Source organism: Alexandromys fortis, unplaced genomic scaffold, assembly GCF_014885135.2.
Source record: "Alexandromys fortis isolate MF-2015 unplaced genomic scaffold, M_Fortis_MF-2015_v1.1 scaffold_6, whole genome shotgun sequence".
In the NCBI taxonomy this organism is placed as follows: Eukaryota; Metazoa; Chordata; class Mammalia; order Rodentia; family Cricetidae; genus Alexandromys; species Alexandromys fortis.
In genome coordinates, this window is record NW_026067902.1 from 16,767,435 (window position 1) to 16,787,819 (window position 20,385).

At 45.7% G+C, this 20,385-nt stretch overlaps 1 protein-coding gene across 1 annotated transcript in view; it reads left to right on the plus strand.

Moving 5' to 3' along the window:
• Spg11 (SPG11 vesicle trafficking associated, spatacsin) overlaps window positions 1–20,385 on the plus strand; it is a 63,067-nt gene that overhangs the window by 8,728 nt on the left and 33,954 nt on the right. The window contains exons 5-16 of the mRNA XM_050132577.1: window positions 3,967–4,104; window positions 4,400–4,842; window positions 7,055–7,200; window positions 8,830–8,956; window positions 11,159–11,314; window positions 11,877–12,052; window positions 12,790–12,966; window positions 13,990–14,061; window positions 14,863–14,990; window positions 15,354–15,529; window positions 16,146–16,356; window positions 19,834–20,037. Of these exons, the coding sequence (XP_049988534.1) occupies window positions 3,967–4,104; window positions 4,400–4,842; window positions 7,055–7,200; window positions 8,830–8,956; window positions 11,159–11,314; window positions 11,877–12,052; window positions 12,790–12,966; window positions 13,990–14,061; window positions 14,863–14,990; window positions 15,354–15,529; window positions 16,146–16,356; window positions 19,834–20,037 (2,154 nt within the window). The remainder of the gene's footprint in view (window positions 1–3,966; window positions 4,105–4,399; window positions 4,843–7,054; window positions 7,201–8,829; window positions 8,957–11,158; window positions 11,315–11,876; window positions 12,053–12,789; window positions 12,967–13,989; window positions 14,062–14,862; window positions 14,991–15,353; window positions 15,530–16,145; window positions 16,357–19,833; window positions 20,038–20,385) is intronic.

Sequence of the window (20,385 nt, forward strand, 5' to 3'; positions counted from 1 at the left end):
GAGGGAGAGAGAGAGAGAGAGAGAGAGAGAGAGAGAGAGAGAGAGAGAGAGAGAGAATATATCAGGATTGTACAGTTTAAAAAGCCTCACTTTTATATATCACCCCCTTCTTGTTCTGTTTAAACATAGAGGAGAGTGGAATTTACCTGTTGTTGGGCTTTCTGTTTTTGTGGCTTGGGATCCTGGCTGCACTGAGACTCGTGTTCCTCTTAAAGGAATATGACAAGATCTCTATTCAGGTAGCTAGCTTTTCTGCCTGGGGATTTCCGTGGTATTTCCTTATGAGGAACTGGTGCTTGTGGCTGTCTAAGAACCTCAGTAATGCTAAACGCTTTCTTATATTTCTTTTCCATTAGCTTCTAGCTGCTGTTGGCTTTATAAACTTATGTAACTTGATGATCTGGAAGTAGGCCTTTCAACATTTATGAGCTGACCACATTTAGGGCCATTCAAACCATTTAGTCTTTTGATTCCACCTTGATATGAATAAGACAAATCCCTGGGTAGTTGGGAATGTTTTTGATGATTTTATTGCCTATGGCTTGGTTTATTTTTATGTACCTGCCAAGTATCTTTAGAGCTGTGATGTTTTCTAGGGATCAAACGCAGAATCTCGGTCATGTTCAGCAAGCAAGCCCCCTACCGCTGAGCTAGACTCCAAGCCCCAGTCCAAAGTGGCTATTTACTCATTTACATTTTGACCTTGCTCTAAAAATGAGTAGACTTTGACGGAATTTCAGCTGGGGGGGGGGGCTGTGTGATCTGACCTGGTTGGTTGGTTGGTTGGTTTGTTTGTTTGTTTGTTTGTTTGTTTAATACAAGGTCTCACAATGTAGGCCAAACTTCTCTCAAACTCCTATCTTTTTGCTTCAGCCTCCTGAGTGCTGGGATTACAGGAGAGGCCATCATACCTGGCATTGTTTTTAAATCTTTGAGTGTGGGCTGTTAGGTTCCATAGCCTGTTCTTGTCTGCCCATAGGTGGTTTCCCTCATCGGTCATATCTCTGACCACTCATTGGAAACGGTGTAAATGGTGGGAAAAGAGGAAGGCCTAGTCGCCTGTCCTATGCTCTGGATGTTTTAGAGCTCTGTCCTGTCCTCCACAACTAACTTAGGGACCAGTCTGTCCAACTAAGCAAGTGATCTGTGTTTGTTCTTCATATAAATGCTGTTTAGTGCCTTTTCTCTGGAGTTGCCTGAAGTCCAGGTGTGTCTCGTTGTTCCTGCCTTGAGCGAACTTCTTCCCCCAATCAGAACATCAGTCCTCCTTCTCGGCCCTTTTCATCCCGTGGGAATCCACTGGAATGACAGCTCTTTCTTGAAGCCCTGCACTGACGGGCACTCTCGACCAGAGTCTCACTCAGGACTCCTCTGTGGTGCGTTGGCACTTCCCCTCCCTAGCTGGGCTTCGTGCTTAACTGTAGTTTTATATAGTTCCTATTTTTTTCCAATAAAGTCTAATAGTTCGTTTTTTTCCAGTCTTTTTCTCCCTTTGGAGATGGGCCCTTGCTGTGGGCTCCAGTGATCTTCCCAGCTCAGCCTCCTCAGAAGCTCAGTTTTATTCTTTCCCTTCATCTTCCATTTCATCTTAGCTCCGTTGTCAGAGCCGAACTCTGGGCTTTGTCAGCATTCGATCACTACTCTCCACGGATCAACACAACTTCCCAAAGGTTTTAGCCGGCTTACCCAAGTGCGTGCCCGCTGACCTCACTGGGATTTCCAGCTAATGGACCTTCTGTGCTTCCCCTCCACCTGTCTCCACTTCCCCCCTTTTCAAGCCTGGATTTGGCAATCCGTTGTTCTAGCCAGCTTCTTGCACACACTCTAAACATTTGCTCTTGCTCCATGGTAGCACTTGGCCTGCCAAAACATCGACCCTGAATGAAATCTTTATTCTGCCTATACCCAAGCAAGTTTGCGTTTGTGGGGAACCTGTAAAAGTACTCTTGGCTAACCCCCTTTTTGTGATTTTTTTTTTGAGAGAGTTTTGCTCTGTAGTCCAGACTGGCCTCAAACTCAAGATCTGCCAGCCTCTGCCTCCCCGGGCTAAGATTATAATGTGTACCACCATACCCAGACTTACAGAAATGTTTTTAATCCTCTTATTTTTCCTCAGAACTGCTCATCTCGTTATTCTTCCCTTTTCTTGAGTGACCTTGCCGCCCACATTTTAAAGGGAACAGAAGCCATCTGATGTCTCGTGCGACCTCCTTTAGCATTTTGGTTCCTTTGTGTTATGAGGTTTCATCCCTTCCTCCCCCACCCCATTTGAGAAACCTTTCTCTATTTCCTTTTCTATATTTATAATGTCTTTTCAGTATTAGGTCTATGTCCAGTTAACAGACAAGTAGCTGCCACCTCTCTCCTCCTCTCTGCCTCCACCCAAGCCGCGCCTGTCTTCTCATCTGAACCGCTTTAACAAATGCCTGCTCAGTCTCCTTGTGTCTGTCCTCATCCCCTAAACCTGTTTCCTCCAAGGCAGTTAAAGTGGCATCAGTAAAATGTCTGTCCCATTAGTGGTCCAACCACACACACTCACGTTTCTCATCTCCTTGCTAAGTGTCAACACAATGCCTTCCAAACTGAACACTTCCGAAGTGTGTGACGACAGTAAATGCTTCCCTCTCCCTAGCTATGCTCTGCATGTGATAGTGTTGTAGTTCTGCCCAAACCCTCCTTTAGCTGCCTTTTCTCCTAAAGATGAAAGCTAAGCTTCCTTAACCCACGGAAGGCTCTGAACTCTGTCTCCCGCCAGCTCTTCCGGCTTCTGTTACTGTCATTCCGTTTTGCTTCTCACTTGCTGTGCTCGGGCACCACGGTCCTCTCTGTTTCTCAGACGTGATGACTCTTTCCACACAGCTGTTCCATCTTAACTCACCTGTGTGCATGTGAACACACACACACACACACACACATATATATACATATACACCGTTCTTGTTCATTTACTGACCTTGGCCTAAGTCTTGCTTTGCTATGGTATAGCAAGTTATTAAGAACCTTAGCTGTGGGCTGGTGAAATGAACTTCCACATGCATTCTGTGGAATGCCTGAATCCTCTCTACCCCACCTCTAAATAAGTAAATAAATGTTTTTAAAAAATCAAACCCCAAGTTTTATGGTTATATTAGCCTGGTTCCGTGTTCTCTTAACCTTAGTGTCTGTACCCTGACGTGGGTTATATGCTTCTGAAAGGTCTTGAAAAGCTTACGAGTCCGTGTAAGTCAGCATGAACATCTGCAGTGTGCTAGACAGTGGCTGCTCTTTCCACTCTGGGAAAGGTACTGCTCCATGGAGCCAAGTGCTTTTTGTTGGTATTGGTAATTTTTTATTTTATTATTTTGTATATAAGGGTGCCTTGCCTGTGCATTGTCTGTGTGCTGTGTGTGTGCAGTGCTTGGAGAGACTGGAGTTACAGACAGCTGTGAGCTGCCATGTTGGTGCTGGGAACTGAATCCAGGTCTCCCGAAAGAGCAGCCAGTGCTCTTAACCACTGAGCCATCTCTCTAGCCCATAGAGTCAGATTCTTGATGCTGACTTTATCACTGTTCTATGAGGGAGGCTAGAGAGACTACAATCTTGGGGATATAAAATTTATGCCATTCTTGTCCATATCCCATGTCCGTTTTTATTTTGAAATTTCAGACAATATATTTTGATAATATTCCTTCCCTTTCCCAATCCTTCCCAGATTCTCCCCACCTCCCTGGCCACCCCCACTGATCTCTCGATCTCTCTCTCTCTCTCTCTCTCTCTCTCTCTCTCTCTCTCTCTCTCTCTCTCTCTCTCCCTCCCTCCCTCCCTCCCTCCCTCCCTCTCAAAAAATTCAAAACAACAACAACAAAAAAAAAACAGGACAAAAACATAAATAAATAAAAAGTGCCTACACACAAACCCAGAGGCACTTGTGACACAAATTTGGGGTTATCATTTTTTTGATACAGGTATCATTCTTTTCCAATGTAGGCAACACCCAGGACACCTACTGAATGCAAGAACACTGGAAGACCTTCCTATTGAAGGGCCTCCTGGAACAGACGAAGATGACCTTGCTAACTCTGTCCACAACGTGAGACTCACCAAGGTCTCCTTTCGGGTTGATAGGTATAAACACTTTAAGGGCTTTGTGTGTTTCCTTTTCATTTTTGTCCTTTTCATATAGAAAATCTCTACCTGGCAGATACATCTATTTATTTATTTGGAGTCAGTGTAGTTCTAGCTGGCTTACAGCTTGCTGTGTAGGGCAGGTTGGCCTTGAACTCAGAGTGATCCCCCTGCCTCTGCCTCCCAAGTGCTGGGACTGCAGGTGGAAGCTGCCGTTCTGAGTGTCTTTACCCCAGCTGGTGTCTGACTTGGTGCCCCGACTGTGACGGGTGTTGACGGTTGCCCTGTCTTCCAGGTCTTGGAGGGCCCAGCTGTCAGCACTGAAGGAAACAATGAGCTCCAAGCCAGAGGCTTCCTGTTGTGCTCCGTGGTTCCAGGGTGTTTTGCATTTGGAGTCCCCGGAATCTGGTAACCCCACTCCCGTTGTGCCAAGCCACGTTTTCATTCCAGGAGATGCCACGTGTGGCCAGTGTGCTTTTCCACAGAAGGAGCACACCAAGACTAGCGACCCAAGATGGTGGGAGACGATGCGGCTGAGCAGGCAAGAGCAGCCCGCGGAGCTGCAGTGTATGTCTGTGACAGGATTTACTGCACTATTTGCTTGGGCAGTAGGAACCAGCAGCTGCACCATTGTTCTCTGGGACCTGGAGACCCAGGGCCTGCAGTGTCTTCCTCTCAGCCAGCCGTGTACTCCTGTCCATAGCAGTGGGGACCAGCAGCAGTGCCTTGTTCTGACAGGTGAGCATGTCTCGTATCTGGCTAGAATCCACTGCTAGGAGGTGCAACTGCTTCTTTAAAATTACAGTTACTTGTTGCGTGTGTGTGTGTGTGTGTGTGTGTGTGTGTGTGTTTGCGCGCGCGTGCACAAATGCCAAAGCGCTCATGTGGAATTGGTTCTCTCCTTCTACCTCCTGGATCCCAGGGATTGAGCTCTGGTTCATCAGGCTTGGGGGTCATTTTACACTGAGCTATCTTGCCAGCCAAGATGTGACTTCTTGGTGTATTTCCCTTCTGCTGCCTTGGTGCCAGCATGTGCCCAGTCTCACTGCAAAGTGGTCCTTATTCTGGGAGGAAACTTGGCCTTATTCTCCGTAATTGTCTCACGTGTCTTAATTTATGTGGGTGGGTGTTTTTTGACATGCATGCTTGGGACCTGCAGAGGCCAGAAGAGGGCATCAGATCCCCTGGAGCTGGAGTTATAGACAGTTAGGAGCTGCTATGTGGGTGCTGGGACTCAAACCTGGCTCCAGAGAAAGAGTACCAGTGCTCTTGGCCACTGAGCCATCCCTCAGCCCTGTTTTAATTTAAATAATTTCTCTTGAGCTAAATGTTAATACTAGATAGTAAGAGTAATATGGGCCGATTTTTAACTTGGAGAAACCTCCTCTGACTGGAGTCTCTCTCTGCAGCAGAGGTTACAAGCCACCCAATCGTGGACCATGTGTGTGTACTGAGTATTCATTTTGGTTGGCACTGACTAGGGATTTATTTTAATTGGTTTTAAAGCAGGGTCTCACATAGCCCCAGTTGACCTCAAACTTGCTGTGTGTGTGTAACTGAGGCTGGTCTTAAACACACTGATCCTAGGCCAGATCCCAGCACTTGGGAGGCAGAGGCAGGCAGATCTCTGTGAGTTCGAGGCCAGTCTGATCTACGAAGTAAATTCCAGGATAGCTAAGGACTATTATACAGAGAAAACCTCTCTCGAAAAAAAAACGAAAAGAAACCATTGATCCTATTATCTGTATCTTCCAGTTCCTAGAACTACAGGCGTACATGCCACCACACCTAGCTTAGGCTTTTAAAAAAGATAACATAAATACAAAGTTCAAATAGACAGAATTTTACAAAATCTGCATCTGTAGCTGTTACCACTCTAGCACACTGGACCTACATTTCCGCATAGAAACTTAAGTGTTGGGGTGAAGCTGATGTTCTCTCGTGGCTGTTGTATTTCTGGTTGGGGTTCCCCGGTGGCTGTTGTATTTCTGGTTGGGGTTCCCCAGTGGCTGTTGTCCTTCTGGTTGGGGTTCCCCAGTGGCTGTTGTCTTTCTGGTTGGGGTTCCCTGATGGCTGTTGTCTTTCTGGTTGGGGTTCCCCAGTGGCTGTTATATTTCTGGTTGGTGTTCCCGGTGACTGTTATATTTATGGTTGAGGTTCTCTGGTGGCTGTTGTCTTTCTGGTTGGGGTTCCCCTGGTGGCTGTTGTCTTTCTAGTTGGGATTCCCCAGTGGCTGTTGTCTTTCTGGTTGGGGTTCACCAGTGGCTGTTTTTTTTTTCTGATTGGGGGTTCCCCAGTGGCTGTTGTATTTCGGGTTCGATTCTTGCACCCACATGGTGCCTCACAGTCATCTCTAATCCCATTCCAGGGAATCCCAACAGGCAGGCATGTGATGCACACACATGCATGCAGCAAAATGTCACTCACATCAAATAAACATGAAAATGAGAAACAAAAGCAGGCTGAGCAAAGCCCTGGGGAGCCAGCCTGTAAGCAGTCTTCTCCACGGCCTCTGCTGCAGTTCCTCCGGACTCCTGCCCTGCCTTCCCTTCATAAGATGAAGGGCAGTCATTTTAATGTGAAATAATAAACCCTTTTTCCTCCAAGTTTGGTCATGGTGTTTTATCACAGCAGTAAAATAGTAACTGGCACACACACACACACACACACACAGATAGTTAAATGTTTTCTTTAAGATAGGGTCTCACTATACATTCCTGACTTGCTTGGAACTCACTTTGTAAACCAAATGGGATTAAATTTTACCGATTCACCTGCCTCTACCCACCAAGTACTGGAGTAAAAGACATGCTCCACCATACTCAGCTCAGTATGTGTATTTTAGCTATAGTATGAAAATACTGGGTAATTAGAAATGAATTTCTAAGTCATCGTTCTGAGATCGAAGTTCCTATCCATTGATTAATGCTAACTTTTATTTTCCCCGTAGAAAACGGACTCTGTCTGATTCTGTTTGGTCTCACTCAAGAGGAGTTTCTGAACCGACTGATGATCCATGGCAGTGCCAGCACCGTGGACTCCCTTTGCCATCTCAACGGCTGGGGACGGTGCTCCATCCCTATACACGCTCTAGAGGTAACGGCAGGAATCTGCCCCACTTCGCTGAGTAATAAATATATACTACTAAGTAAAAGGTATAGAGAGAGAGATACATACAGACATACATACACATATCCATGCATACACAGAAACTTCCAAAGCAGATCACACACCTGCCCTCGTGTGACTGAGAGAATTCATATATTCTCCGTCTTCACCCTTCGTCTCTCCAGGGCTGACGGTTGATTTCCTTTGCTCTTATTACTGGTTTTGCCTCTAAAGATGGGAGATAATGACAGTATTTTTAAAAGGTAATGTGACAGAAATGTAGACAAAAATAAGCTAATATAATGAGAAGCAAGCTGTGGAGAACAGAGTGGAAATGATTTTTTTATTTCTGTACTCCTCGCTATCTTTAGAATATATAATCTGAATTTATGTGGCATGTTACAGTTCACATGTATTATCTAATTTGGTCCTGAAACAGTCACATGAACTACCCATGACTAAGTAATTTTTGTTCTTTCTCTCTCCCTCCCTCCCTGTCTTTATAAACTAAGAAATAGAGCGGCCAGCTGAGTAACCACAGTATGCTGATGAAAAAGGAGCTAGAATTAGGAGTCAGGGCATTTCTGCTTTACAACACAGCCTCTGGGAGACTTTTGTTTGGTTTGGTTTGGTTTAAGATGAGCATCCCAGGCCAGTTTCCTGTCTTGTTGTCTATCCAAGGTTGGCCTTGATCTCCTGGTCTTCCTCCTTTACCTCCTGAGAGCTGAGCGCAAGTGGAAGGGATCTGTGTGCCTGAGTGTGGGTGTCCCTGGAGGCCAGACAAGGGCATCATGTGCCCCCTAGAGCTGTTGACAAGGTCTTTCTTCCACACCTCACCCAATTCATGACGTCGTGTTGCGCGTACATGTAAAAAGATAAAACCCTCTACTGATCACACATAAGCTATGTGCGAGTGTCGTTTCTGGAGGCCACTAAGTCTTTAGAGGCAGCCTCTCAAATGAGAACATAAGAGAGAAAATGAGGGGAGAAAAACAAGTCTTCGTGGTAAAATGAATTCCACAGATCTGTGGCTCCTTCTGTTATGATTGTTTGTATTGTTTGTTTGTTGAGCCGAGGTCTCCCTATGTAACCCAAGCCGGCCTGGAACTCATGATCCTCCTGTCTTGACTACTCCCCCCACCTCCGCCCAATGCTGGCATTTGTGTGCCACATCCACCTGTCTTTAAATACACAAGCGTGTGCCCTGAATGTGCCGAGTTAAGTCTTCCAGTGTTAAGCCGAGGGCTGCCATGGATGGGGCTGTTGTGACTAAGAGTCTAGGGTAGAGAGCTATAAAGCAAGCAGAGGGGGCACCACTGGTGCTGGCCATGCACCCGCTCCAAGTAGACCTAACCCAGGCTTGATGAGCTTCCATCGTGGGGCAGTTGACTGTACAAGTCTATTGTTCCTAGAACTTTACGTGAGCTAAGGAAGACAAATGACTCAGAGAACAAGTTAGACAAAAGCGATCAGAGTTCACTAGAACCCAGGTACTTGTACAAAGTAAAGATGGTTTTGTTTTGTAGTCTCTGCTCTTAAACTCATTAAAATCTGCCCCATCCCCCACCCCCAGCACACACAGGGTAAAACTCTGGGTTCTTTCCTCTCCGTGCTTAGGCTGGCATAGAAAATCGGCAGCTGGATACGGTAGATTTCTTCCTGAAGAGCAAGGAAAATCTTCTTACTCCGTCGTCAAAACCTCCCGTTCCTGATCATCAGCTTCCATCCCAGTTATATTTAAGACGTAAGTAAAATATTTCTACATGCGTACTATCATTTTAGACATTTTCAAATCATTACAGTCTTTATAATTTATGTGTATGTGTGTGTGCCTGCTTGTGTGTCTATGCCCACAATTGTGCAGGTGCCTGGGGAGGCCCAAAGAGGATCCCCTGGAACTAGAGTTACACGTGGTTGTGGACTACCTGATGTGGGTCCTGGGGACAGAACCCCAGTCCTGAGAAAGAGCAGCCAGCGCTCTTGACTGCTGAGCCATCTTTCCACTAACGGCTTCTTGCTGTCGAAACTCAGTACACAGGGCTGATGTACTTTGAGGGAGTTTGTCGAAGTCTGTAATGTTCTCATTGTAGGGACTGGAAGTGCTTAGTGCTGCGGCATTGTCTGCCATGTGTGGGGCACTTGTTCAATCCTTAGTACTAGAGAGCGCCACCCAGGGCGACTCCAGTGTCTACTGTTTTGTTTAAACTGTTAGCTGTATGATATAAATGTTCTCTCTCTCTTTCTTTGTGTGTGTGTGTATACCTATGTATAGTCATTTACTTGGGATAAATTCTAGACATAGAATTTTCATCTCTAAGGGTGTTATCATACTTGGCTGCAATATGCAGTTGAAACTGTCCTCGGGCAAGTTTTATGAATTTTCACTTTAGTTACAAGAGAAAATGGCAATCTTCTTCATGAGATATGGGCAATTTTTTTCTTCTTAATATTATCTCAGGCTGGAGAGATGGCTCACCTGTGAAAAGTGCATATTATTCTTGCAGAGGACCTGAGTTCAATTCCCAGCACCCATGTCAGGTGGCTCACAGCCTCCTGCAACACTAGCTCCAAGAGATCCAAGACCTCTTACCTCTGATTAAAAATAAAGAGGGACTGGAGAGATGGTACAGTGGTTAAGAGCACTCAGTGCTTTTCCAGAGGGCCTGGGTTCAATTCCCAGCACCCTCAACTGTCTGTAACTCTAGTTCCAAGGGATCTGATGCCTCTTCTAGCCTCCTTGGTTACTAGTTACACACAATGTGCACATACATACATGCAGGCAAAACACTCATACACATAAAATAAAATAATACAATAAAATACAATGGGCATTCTGTCAGCAAAGCGAGGCATGGGTTGTATGCCTGTGATGCAGCCTTTCTGAAGAAGGGGGGAAGATTGCAAGTTCAAAGCTAGTCTGTGCCACCTAGTAAGTCTGAAGGAACCTGGGATTGTAGCAGATCCTGTCTCAAAATAAACCAGACACAGAACTTTAATTTGAGAACTTGAAAGGCAGAAGCAGGCAAATTGCTAGGGATGCAAGGACAGCCTTCCCCTCCCTCACCCTCCTCTCTTCTCTCTACCCACTCCTCTTTCTGTGCTGAGGATCAAGCCTAGGACTTCACACGTGTTAGGCCACTGAGCTACACTCCCAACCTGATTTTGTCTTGATCATAGGGTTGGTTTTTCTTCCTCTTGGATGTGTTTTTTAAGCTTCTCAATTAAAAATACACATATAGATTAATTCGTAGGAAAAGACTTGATTTGTGGTATTGAAAGTGTTCCGTCAGCAGCTGTGTGGCCGCTATTCCATGTGTTTGATAGTTTGGACTCTCTTCTCTTACCTGCACTGCCCTTATCTAAAGGCAGAAATGGACCTGAAATCAGATGCCTGGGAACGAGCTTCGCTTACCTTCCTAGGCCTGTTTCCCATAATTCTTGCACACATGCACTTGCAAAGCTGGGTGGATGCTGAGAGAAAGGAATCCCCCGAGAGGGCCCTGAAGCCGGAAGAGGGGATTCAGGGCGTGTTCCACCCCTGTCCTCTACATGCCTGTTGGAGTGGCTTTGGAGCCACAGAGGTTTAAGTTCAAATTTTGGCTCTGCCATTTTATTTACTTTCAGAATTAGCTTGGGTACTGACTTATTCTCTCTCAACCTCAATCTCCTCTCTATGGAAAGGAAGTAAACACTTAATAGGTTGTTTAAGAGAAAAAAAAAGAGTTTATAAAACACCAAGTCTGTAAAATAATAGTAGTAATACCAGTAAAAGTTTATTAATGGCTGCAGTCATTGAGGTTTGCAAGTCATAAGCCTTCCTAAGGTTTGTGAGTTTGTGAAAACAAGACCTTGGACCTTGTTCATATATGTAAGAACATTGCAACTAACATTTGGATTGCTAATTTGGGGAGCTGGTTGCCATGTTAATTTCCTCGTTTGTTCTCAGAGGTAGAAGAGATGAGACCAGCACTGGATTTGCTCTGCTCAGCAATCAGAGAAAGCGACTCTGAGACCCAGAGCAAGCACTTTGCAGAGCAGCTGCTTCACCTCACACTCTCCTTCCTTAACAAACAGATAAGGGAGCTTTTTGTGCACACTGAAGGTAAGAATAGCAGTGAGGGTGGGCCATGCCACTCCTTATCAGAACAGAAACAGAAAACTCAGTGAAGGGGCACACCGCAGTGAAGGGGGCACCCCACAGTGAAGGGGGCACACCGCAGTGAAGAGGTACCCCGCAGTGAAGGGGCACACCACAGTGAAGGGGCACCCCACAGTGAAGGGGCACCCCACAGTGAAGGGGCACCCCACAGTGAAGAGGTACCCCGCAGTGAAGGGGCACCCCACAGTGAAGGGGCACACCGTAGTGAAGAAGAATAAGGGGAATGGGTTTGACGTAGGAGCACCAGCAGGAAGCTCTAAGGATAATCTCTGCAGAGTGGAGTGGACTGTGCTAAATGCAGCTGCTTGTAGAAAGGGAGAAACACCTCGGGTTATTGTCTGAAAATACTTGTTTTCAAATTTGACAATTCCCAGAATTCCTTTCAACAAGTTGTGGTGTGTTTTCCTTTTCTTTCCATGCCTATTTACACATGAACATACACACTCATGCACATGCACACACACTCACACACACACGCAGATTGGCACACTGGTGTGTTTTACAGAGCTCGATGAGCATCTCCAGAAAGGAGTGGACATTTTGACCAGCTACATCAATGAACTTCGGACTTTCATGATAAAGTTTCCTTGGAAGCCAGCAGACGCCCCTGAGGACTGTGATGTAAACAAAGATGTCCTCACAGTAAAGGAGGGAAAAATCTGGGAGAAACTCAGCTTTGAGGTAAATATGAGTACTCATCACAGCTCTGCAGATTCGGATAGCCTAAGAGGACACCAGAAGAAATGGACTTTAGAGTCTGTACCCGTGCTGTGGAGTCTTTGGCCAGGGTCTTAGGTTTTGCTGATGTGCGTTCTCGGGGCATGATATCAAATCCGTATCTCCAGGTCCTCCCCATTTAATGCTGTGCCCTCGGAATGCCACGTCGGCCGCAGGATCAGCCTTTAACCCATCTCCAGTGGCAGCGCCCAGCAGCTCTGCATCACTGCTTGGGCCTGGCACTTTGTTTTATTTTTTATTTCTTTGGAGACAGGGTCTTACTCTCCCAGGCTTTCCTTGAACTCATTTTATAACCCAGCTATCACAGCCCTCATCAGTGAGCACCGTAACTGTCACTTTCTTCATGTTCTCCGAGTTGAGGGGTCCTGGGCTGTTGAGGTTTTCCGCTTCAGTCAGTACTACACCTTGCCAAGATTAGATTTTCTTTTCTTTCTTTTTTTGAGACAGGATTTTGCTGTAGCTTTGGAGCCTGTCTATAGACCAGGCTGGCCTCAAACACACAGAGATCCACCTGCCTCTGCCTCCCAAGTGCTGGGATTAAAGACGTGCACCAACCACAGCCCAGCAAGAAGTAGGTTTTCAAAGGCCCCTTCATAGGTGTCTAGTCCATGCATATATCCTGCGTTGACAGTAAGAAAGCTACAAGGAACTTAAACTTACTTTTTCTTCTTTTTCCTTAGGAAGTTATTGCCGATGCCATTTTAAATAACAAGATACCAGAGGCACAGACTTTCTTCAGGATTACTGGTCATTCTGCTCAACAACTGGAGGAGCTGGTCAGGATAGGCCTAGATTTGGTGTTTGACAGTTTGAAAAAGAACAGTGTAGATAAAGCTTCCACGCTCTTGAGGAATATGGTGAGTGGTGACTCTCTGTCTCTGGTGGATAAGAAGGCTTGACCCCACCCCTCTGTTTTGAGACAAAGTCTCTGTGGACCGGACTGGCCTCAGACTTATTTGTGATCCTTCTGGTTCAGCTTCAGCATGCTGGGATTACCGGCTGAGCCACCACACCTGCTCTCTTGTTTTCATTTGTTTTTAGAAGCTGTGTAGCCCAGGCTGGCCTTGAACTCACCTTCCTCCTTCTCAGTCTCTCAAGCGCTATACTATCACACCCTCTGAGACAGTGTTTTCCTAGAAGACTTCAGACGTGGGCTGGAGAGATGGCTCAGTGGTTAAGAACACTGGTTGTACCCGGGTTCAATCCCAGCACCCACATGGCAGCTCACAACTGTCTGTAATTCCAGTTCCGGGAGACCCAACACCCATGACAAAACACCAATGTGCAGAAAGTAAAAATAACTAAATTAAAAAAAAAAAAAAAGACTTCGGACATGTCATGCAGAGGGCCTCAGTTTTGCTTGAGGGCAGTCTGTATTCTTCATGTAACCCCTTACGTGTCCATTTGAACTTTCTGGTGGGTTAGGCACTGGCTTAGGGCTTTATAGTCCCTAGTTTTGCTTCATTTGAGAAGGGAAATCCTAGAAGAAGCAGGACTCCTGAGCTAAGTTAAGATCTGGTCCTCATCTGTGTGGCTGGAGTCTTACCAGGGAAACCTGCTGAAAGTGCAGATGTGTTTGTTTCTGTCTACCTTGGGTTCCCGCTAAACCACCGCAGCAGTTTGTAGTCTTGGTCCTCTGGTTGCCTGGTGTTACCGTAAATTGTTCTGTGTGTTGCCTTCGCTCTGGGAAAATAACTAAGGGCTTTGGGGAGAAGCAATCAATACATAGAACTGATGGAGAAAGTAAATATTCCCAAGAGCAGAAGCCGTGCGCTGCTGTAGCAGAACACGTGTCTACAGGAGAGCTTTTCTGCGTCTAACATACTTACCTTCAGATGGGTTCATTACAAATGTAAGCTTTTAAATTTCATTCATTTCAGGGCTTCAGTGTGGAAGATGAGTTGCTCAGGATATGCTTTTATACAACTGATAAAAACATACGGGACCTTTTGGTAGGTAAAGGTGTGACTGTGTAGCCTTTGTTTTTCATTTTGAGACAGGGTCTTGGTATGTAGTCCAAGCTGGCCTCCGATTCCTCGTCCTTCTGCCTCGGCTCTCCAGATGCTAGGGTTACAGGCATGCCTGGCTGTGGATTACACTCTTATTAGGCCACCTTGATGAATTTTTTTAACTTTAAAATAGATAATTTTAATATCTAGGAAACATGAGTTGAGGAAACATGATAATCCTTTTTTAATGATTGTATTTTGATATTTAACATTGTGGTAAAGGAAAATTTATAAAAATATATATTAACTTAAAAAAATGCAGGTTAGAGGGTTGGCGGGCGGCTCTGCAGATAAAGGCTCCTGGCAAGCTTGGCAGCCTGAGTTCTGTCCCTGGGACCCACATGGTAGAGGGAGAGAATCCAGCTCCTACAAGTTGTCTTCTGACTTCCACACATACACACCCACTAACACACACACACACACACACACACACAGGTGTACCATGCAAATCAAATAATGGAATGAAAAATTTTTAGTGTGGAATGCAATTTCCTCCTCTTCCCCTCCCTCCTTTCTCCCTTTTCCCTCCCTTCTCTCCCTCGTCTTCCCCCTCCCCCCACTCTTTCTTTGTGGTGCTGTGGACCAAACCCAGGGCCTGAGGCATCCAAACAAGCACTCTACCAGCTACATTCTACTCCAGCATACAGTTATTAAATGGCATTTAATCTCAAAACAAAATGGCTTTTGTTTTGCCAATGGTTTTGATTTTTGTGTGGTAATTGCTCTAATTGCTTTTTATCCAAGGTTGAAATTTTAAAAGGAAAAGAATGTTTTTCTGAAAAAGAAAGAAGAACTATAGACTTTGTTCATCAAGTTGAGAAGTTTTATTCAGGACATTTCCAAGAAAATGTTCAGACGCACTCCTTCCCCAGGTAGGCTCATTAGTTCCCTAGGTAACAATGGAGAAGGCTGTGGGTAGCACGTTGTTTGTAATAATTATGAGCAAGTTTGCTTTTGTGAAAATAAGTACTCATTCCTCAGGAAGGTAAAATTTGTATCTTAAAGAGGGGCATCAGCTAAGCAGGGCAGTGGTGACACGTGACTTTAATTCCAGTTCTCGGAGGCAGAGAAAGGTGGATCAGTATGCGTTCAAGGCCAGCCTGGTCTACAGAGTGAGTTCCAGGACAGCCAGAGCTACACAGAGAAACCCTGTTTCAAAAAAACAAATACAAAAAAAAAAATTAAAGTGTGTGTGTGTGTGTGTAAGTAAATAAATGAAATTTCACTGTTTTTAGTTATTGGATAAAGGAACAGGACTATTTCAAGCACAAGTCTGTCTTGGATACATTCCTCAAATGTGATCGAACAGATGAGTTTAGTGAAAAGGACCATAGGATTGCACTGAATTGGGCTCGCTGGTGGGATCAGCAAACACAAGAATGCATCCTTTTCCCCAGGATAAGTCCAGAAGGCAAGTACAAAAGCCCCTGAAATGTGAGCATATTAAACGGGGAGTAAGTTAGACATTAATGTTTTAATATTTAGAAGTCTCTACTTGACAATTCCTTTTGGCGGGGGGAGGCTCACTTTCTTTAAAGTTCAGCCATGAGTTAAGACCTCTTGTTTACAAGGTTAGTGTAATGGATTTACACTGTGGTGGTGAAAAAGTCACGAGGTTCAGCGAGTGGATATTATCAAAGCAGCGTTATCACTCCAGCTTTGGAGTGACAGCTCTCTGTCCAAACAGCCTCTGAGTTTCTTACGTAAGCTGGGAATTAGTATCACAACGAGCTCTGGAGCGTAGCTAACTAGGTGAGCAGTGATAAAGTCTTAGCATCAGATTCATGCCTCTTTTAGCCTGAGTCTCTGTGTGGCAGAGGAGGAGAGAGCTGGCAACTTCGGTGCCTGTTTCGTTCTGACTCTGCAGGGAGGAACCTTCCCTCTTCGTATCTGTAGTGCTGACTAGAAGATTAACAGAAAAGACTGTTACATTAGTAGAGGCCTGCGTACGCCACGTGCTTTGACTACATAGTCAGTGACCACAGTTCACTGCGCTCTTAAAGGCTCTTGTCTTGTTCTTCATGTAGAATACAAAGCATATTCCCCGGACGCTCTCTGGAGATACCTCACCGCTCGCCATGACTGGTCAAGCATTAGCCTGTGGATTGAAGAATTTCAGACCCAGGAGACCGGGCCCCCTCAGCAGAACAAGTGGCCCCCTCTGAGCGTTGACGTCATTGATCAGAATACTTGCTGCAACAGTTACATGAGGAATAAGATTTTGGACAAGCTGGCCAGGTACTGTAACTTTGAGACAGAAGTCCAATGGGGGAAACAAAAGAAAGGAAAATTTTAAAAAATAATAATGATTGTGAGGGGCAGAATGCTTCCCTGGTACCTGCAGGCTGTGTCCAGTGTGTGTGTGTTCACTGGTGTGCGATTGCACACATGTGGGTTCCCCCTTTAAATCACCGCAGGTCAGTGCGAGGCTGCTTCATAACGCAGCGTTTGAAGGGTGTGGTTTAATGTCACGGTGGTGAAGAGATTCTCAAACTCCGGCTGCAGGTTCTCCCCACAACGTCTTGTGACTTGTTTTGTTTGTTGTGAGACAGGGTCTTGTGAGGTAGCCCAGACTGGCCTGGAACTTGCTACATGGTGATCTCAGATGCAGAATTGTTGTTAGAACTCTAAGGAGCAAGTGGCAGGAGACAGAGTTAGAAACCCCAAGATGAGGTGTCCTGTGGCTGTATCTACTCCTTTTGCACAATAATACTAGATAATGTCACCACATCTGCTTGACATGCAGAGGACTATGGGAGTAAGACACAGAGCTCAGTGAGCTGCAGAGGACTGTGGGAGTAAGACACAGAGCAGAGAGGGCTGCAGAGGACTGTGGGAGTAAGACAGAGCAGATTGGCGATTTTAGCTCATTTATAAAGATAACTATGTTAGATCTAACCATGTGAACTTGCCGTTTGTGTGTGTCCGAAGTAGTTGACTGTCAGCTTTCACAGGGTTCAGTCTAATCCGTCTTCCTATGAGGAAAGCTAGGTGTGCACATCGGCATGTGTCTCCCACTGTCACTCGTGTTCCTGACGTCCTGATGCGCTCCGTCCTCACAGCATGTTCCTTTCCGTTCCTACTGCTGGGGACGTCCTGATGGGCTCCGCCCTCACAGTGTGCAGGTGCTGTCAGATCCAGGAAGTGGAGAGCATTGCCTAAGCCTCTCACTTATAGAGTGGAGCCCTTGAACGTCTGGTTTTCTGGCCTCTGTTCTCATTGCATTAATGCTCTTCTCGTTTACTAAAAATGAGGTGTTATATAATTTATATGATCAAAATATTTGCCTTAGCATTTGGTTGTTTAAAAAACTAACTTAATCTGTTTTAATATGAATTAAAAAATTAATTTATGCTGAGCATGGCAACACATGTGTTCAATCCCAGCACTCTAGAGGCAGAGACAGGCAGATCTCTGAGTTTGAGCCCAGCCTAGTCTACATACTGACTTCAAAGACAGCCACGGCTAAGTAGAAAGACCCAAAATGATAATAATAATAATAATAATAATAATAATGATCATGATATCTATTATATAATTATATTAAAGAGGAAAATCATACCATTCTCATTAGATTCAGAGAAATCAGCAATTTAAACATAGATGCAAAATCCCTTACCCTAAACTATTGGTGTCTAAAAATAGCCATTCTAGCCAACATTGTCCAAATGGTGAAAAAGTACAAGCATTGTCTTTAGATTTGGAACAAGAAGAGCCTACGGCCACATTGTGTTACATTGTGGGCTCAGGAGCACTTCCAGCAGGCCTTGCTTTGGGTTGGAACAATCTGATTTTAAGTGCATGTGTGGAAATGTGGGTCACAAACCTGTAGAAAGAAGTTGTCCTAAAAGACAGCAAAGTTCACTCTAAACAGGGAAGACAGAGTGAGAGCAGAGAAGAGACTTGAACATGCGACCGGTTTATATGCGACAAGAGTGGTCCCCAGAGCATGGTGGTCTTCTCGGCGAGCAGCGCTGTGAGAAATGAGCAGACATCTGGCACACTGACACTGTGCATTGAGTCATTATGTCAGAACGCGTAAGAGCCACGACCTCAGGAGGAGGCTTGCTTCCCAAATGTCCCAGGCAGCAGAGAAGCAGTTACCGATACCAGGAGAACTGTTCGTCAGGATCCTCAGAGGGAGGTGTCAGGCAGCTTGCAGTCTCTACTGCAGAGCCAGGCTAGCTCTGTCCCCTCTCCCTGACTCTTTGCTCCCAACTGGGCAAATCACAGCACACAGGTGAGCATCCAGGAACACAGCAGGGGAAGAGCTGAGGAGAGAGGCCACTAGAACCAATTCCTGGATATTTCACTGAAAAGGAAGCACAAATGGCCACTAGCTAGTTTTCTGTCAACTTGACACAAGCTAGAGTCATCTGAGAGGAGGGAGCCTCACTTGAGAAATTCCCTCCGTACGATCGACTATGGGTGAGCCTGTAGGGCATATTCTCAACTAGTGATTGATGGGGGAGGACCCAGCCCATTGTGGGTGACGTGAGGTCATCCGTGGGCAGTGGTCCTGGGTTCTATAAGAAAGCAGACTAAGCAAAGGAAGAGTCTGAGTGGGGGCCCAGTGTCAGTGGTGCAGCAGAGACTGGGCCTCGAACCAGACCAGTGATTGTGATTCGCCTGCATGTAAAGCTGTATGGATAAAGGGGTTTACCACGTGACTCACGGTGTCACACTGCAGCTTCCATGATGAGATTTTTCCTTTCCTTTTTTTTTTTTTTTCTCCTTTTTTCTCTTAAAGTTTATTTTGTTTTATTTTGGGGGCAGGGAGGAAGATGGATAGGATTGGGAGACATGATGTGAAAGACATAAAGAATAAATAAAAAGAGTTAAAAAGAGAATTGGGCAGAGAATAATATACATTTTCAGTGCTTCATTCTNGAGCCTGTCCTGGCACTAGCTCTTGTAGACCAGGCTGGTCTCGAACTCACAGAGATCCGCCTGCCTCTGCCTCCCGAGTGCTGGGATTAAAGGCGTGCGCCACCACCGCCCGGCTTTCATTCTTAGTGTAAAGTTCAAAGTAGACAAAAATCGAACCATATATTATTGGAGTTGATTGTAGTTATAAGCTGTGAATTAAAGGGTAGGAATTAGTTACCACAGAAGTCAGACAGAGAGGGGTTGCTGTAGGGCGCGCAGTGGGAAGGAATACAGCAGTAGCTTCCAAAGCACAATTGTCTAAATCAGGGTGCCAGTTACGTGGTATTTCTAGTTTCAAAATATCTAATTTTTAAAAATATTAGTTTATTTTTATTGCGTGTACATGACTATTCTGCCTGCATGTGTGTCTGTGCACCACCTGTGTTCCTGGTGCTCACGAAGGCCAGAAGAGGGCATGAGATCCCTGGCACTGGAGTTCCAGATGTTTGTGAGCCTCCATGTGGGTGCTGGAATCGAACCCGGGTCCTCCAGAAGAGTGGCCCGTGTTTTAACCACCAAGCCATCACTGTGGCCCTTATATAGCATTTCTTTTAACTCTGTGCGTGTGTTTCATGATCCTTTTGTATGGCAGTTTTGATGTATTTAGTAGTGAATTCATGAAAGGTGATATTTAAGTGCAGACCTCCATCCTTGTTTAGTAGTTGGTGTATATTAAACCGCTGTGGCTTCTTAGCCACTTTTGTGGACACATGTTAACTTGAACCTTTCTTAGCCCTGTCCCACAGGAATGGGTTTAACGTCTCCTCTCTCAATCCTGCCCCACAGGAGCGGGGTTTTTCTCGCATCTGAACTGGAAGACTTTGAGCTCCTTCTCCTGAGACTCAGCCGGATTGGGGGCGTAATGCAGGACCCCCTCCCCGTGCAAAGCTACAGCCCCTCGGGAGGGTGGGACTTCCACTCCCACTTCCTCCTCTACTGTGTGGAGCACAGCCTGCACCACCTTCTCTACGTCTATCTAGACTACTACAGGTGAGCCCGCGAGCCGCTCCCATGCCCATGTCCTCCTTCCAAACTGCTCTGGAATTGGTAGGTGGGTGGGTGAGTGGGGGCTTGAGGCAGGGTCTCGAGAGAAGCCTGAACTCTTGGCCTTCCTGTTGTGCTGCCTGAGTGGTGGGATTACAAATGTGCACCGTGTGCCTACATGAACTGCTGTGGTTTTGTTTGTTTTTAAGACAGGGTCTCACCATGTAGCCCTGAAACTCACTGTGTAGACCAAGTTGGCCACAGCGTCACAGAGGCCTGCTTTTACCTCCTAAATTGTGGGGTCAAGGGCAGCAGCTGTCACATGTGGCTCCTGAACTGCTTTGAGAAAGCATT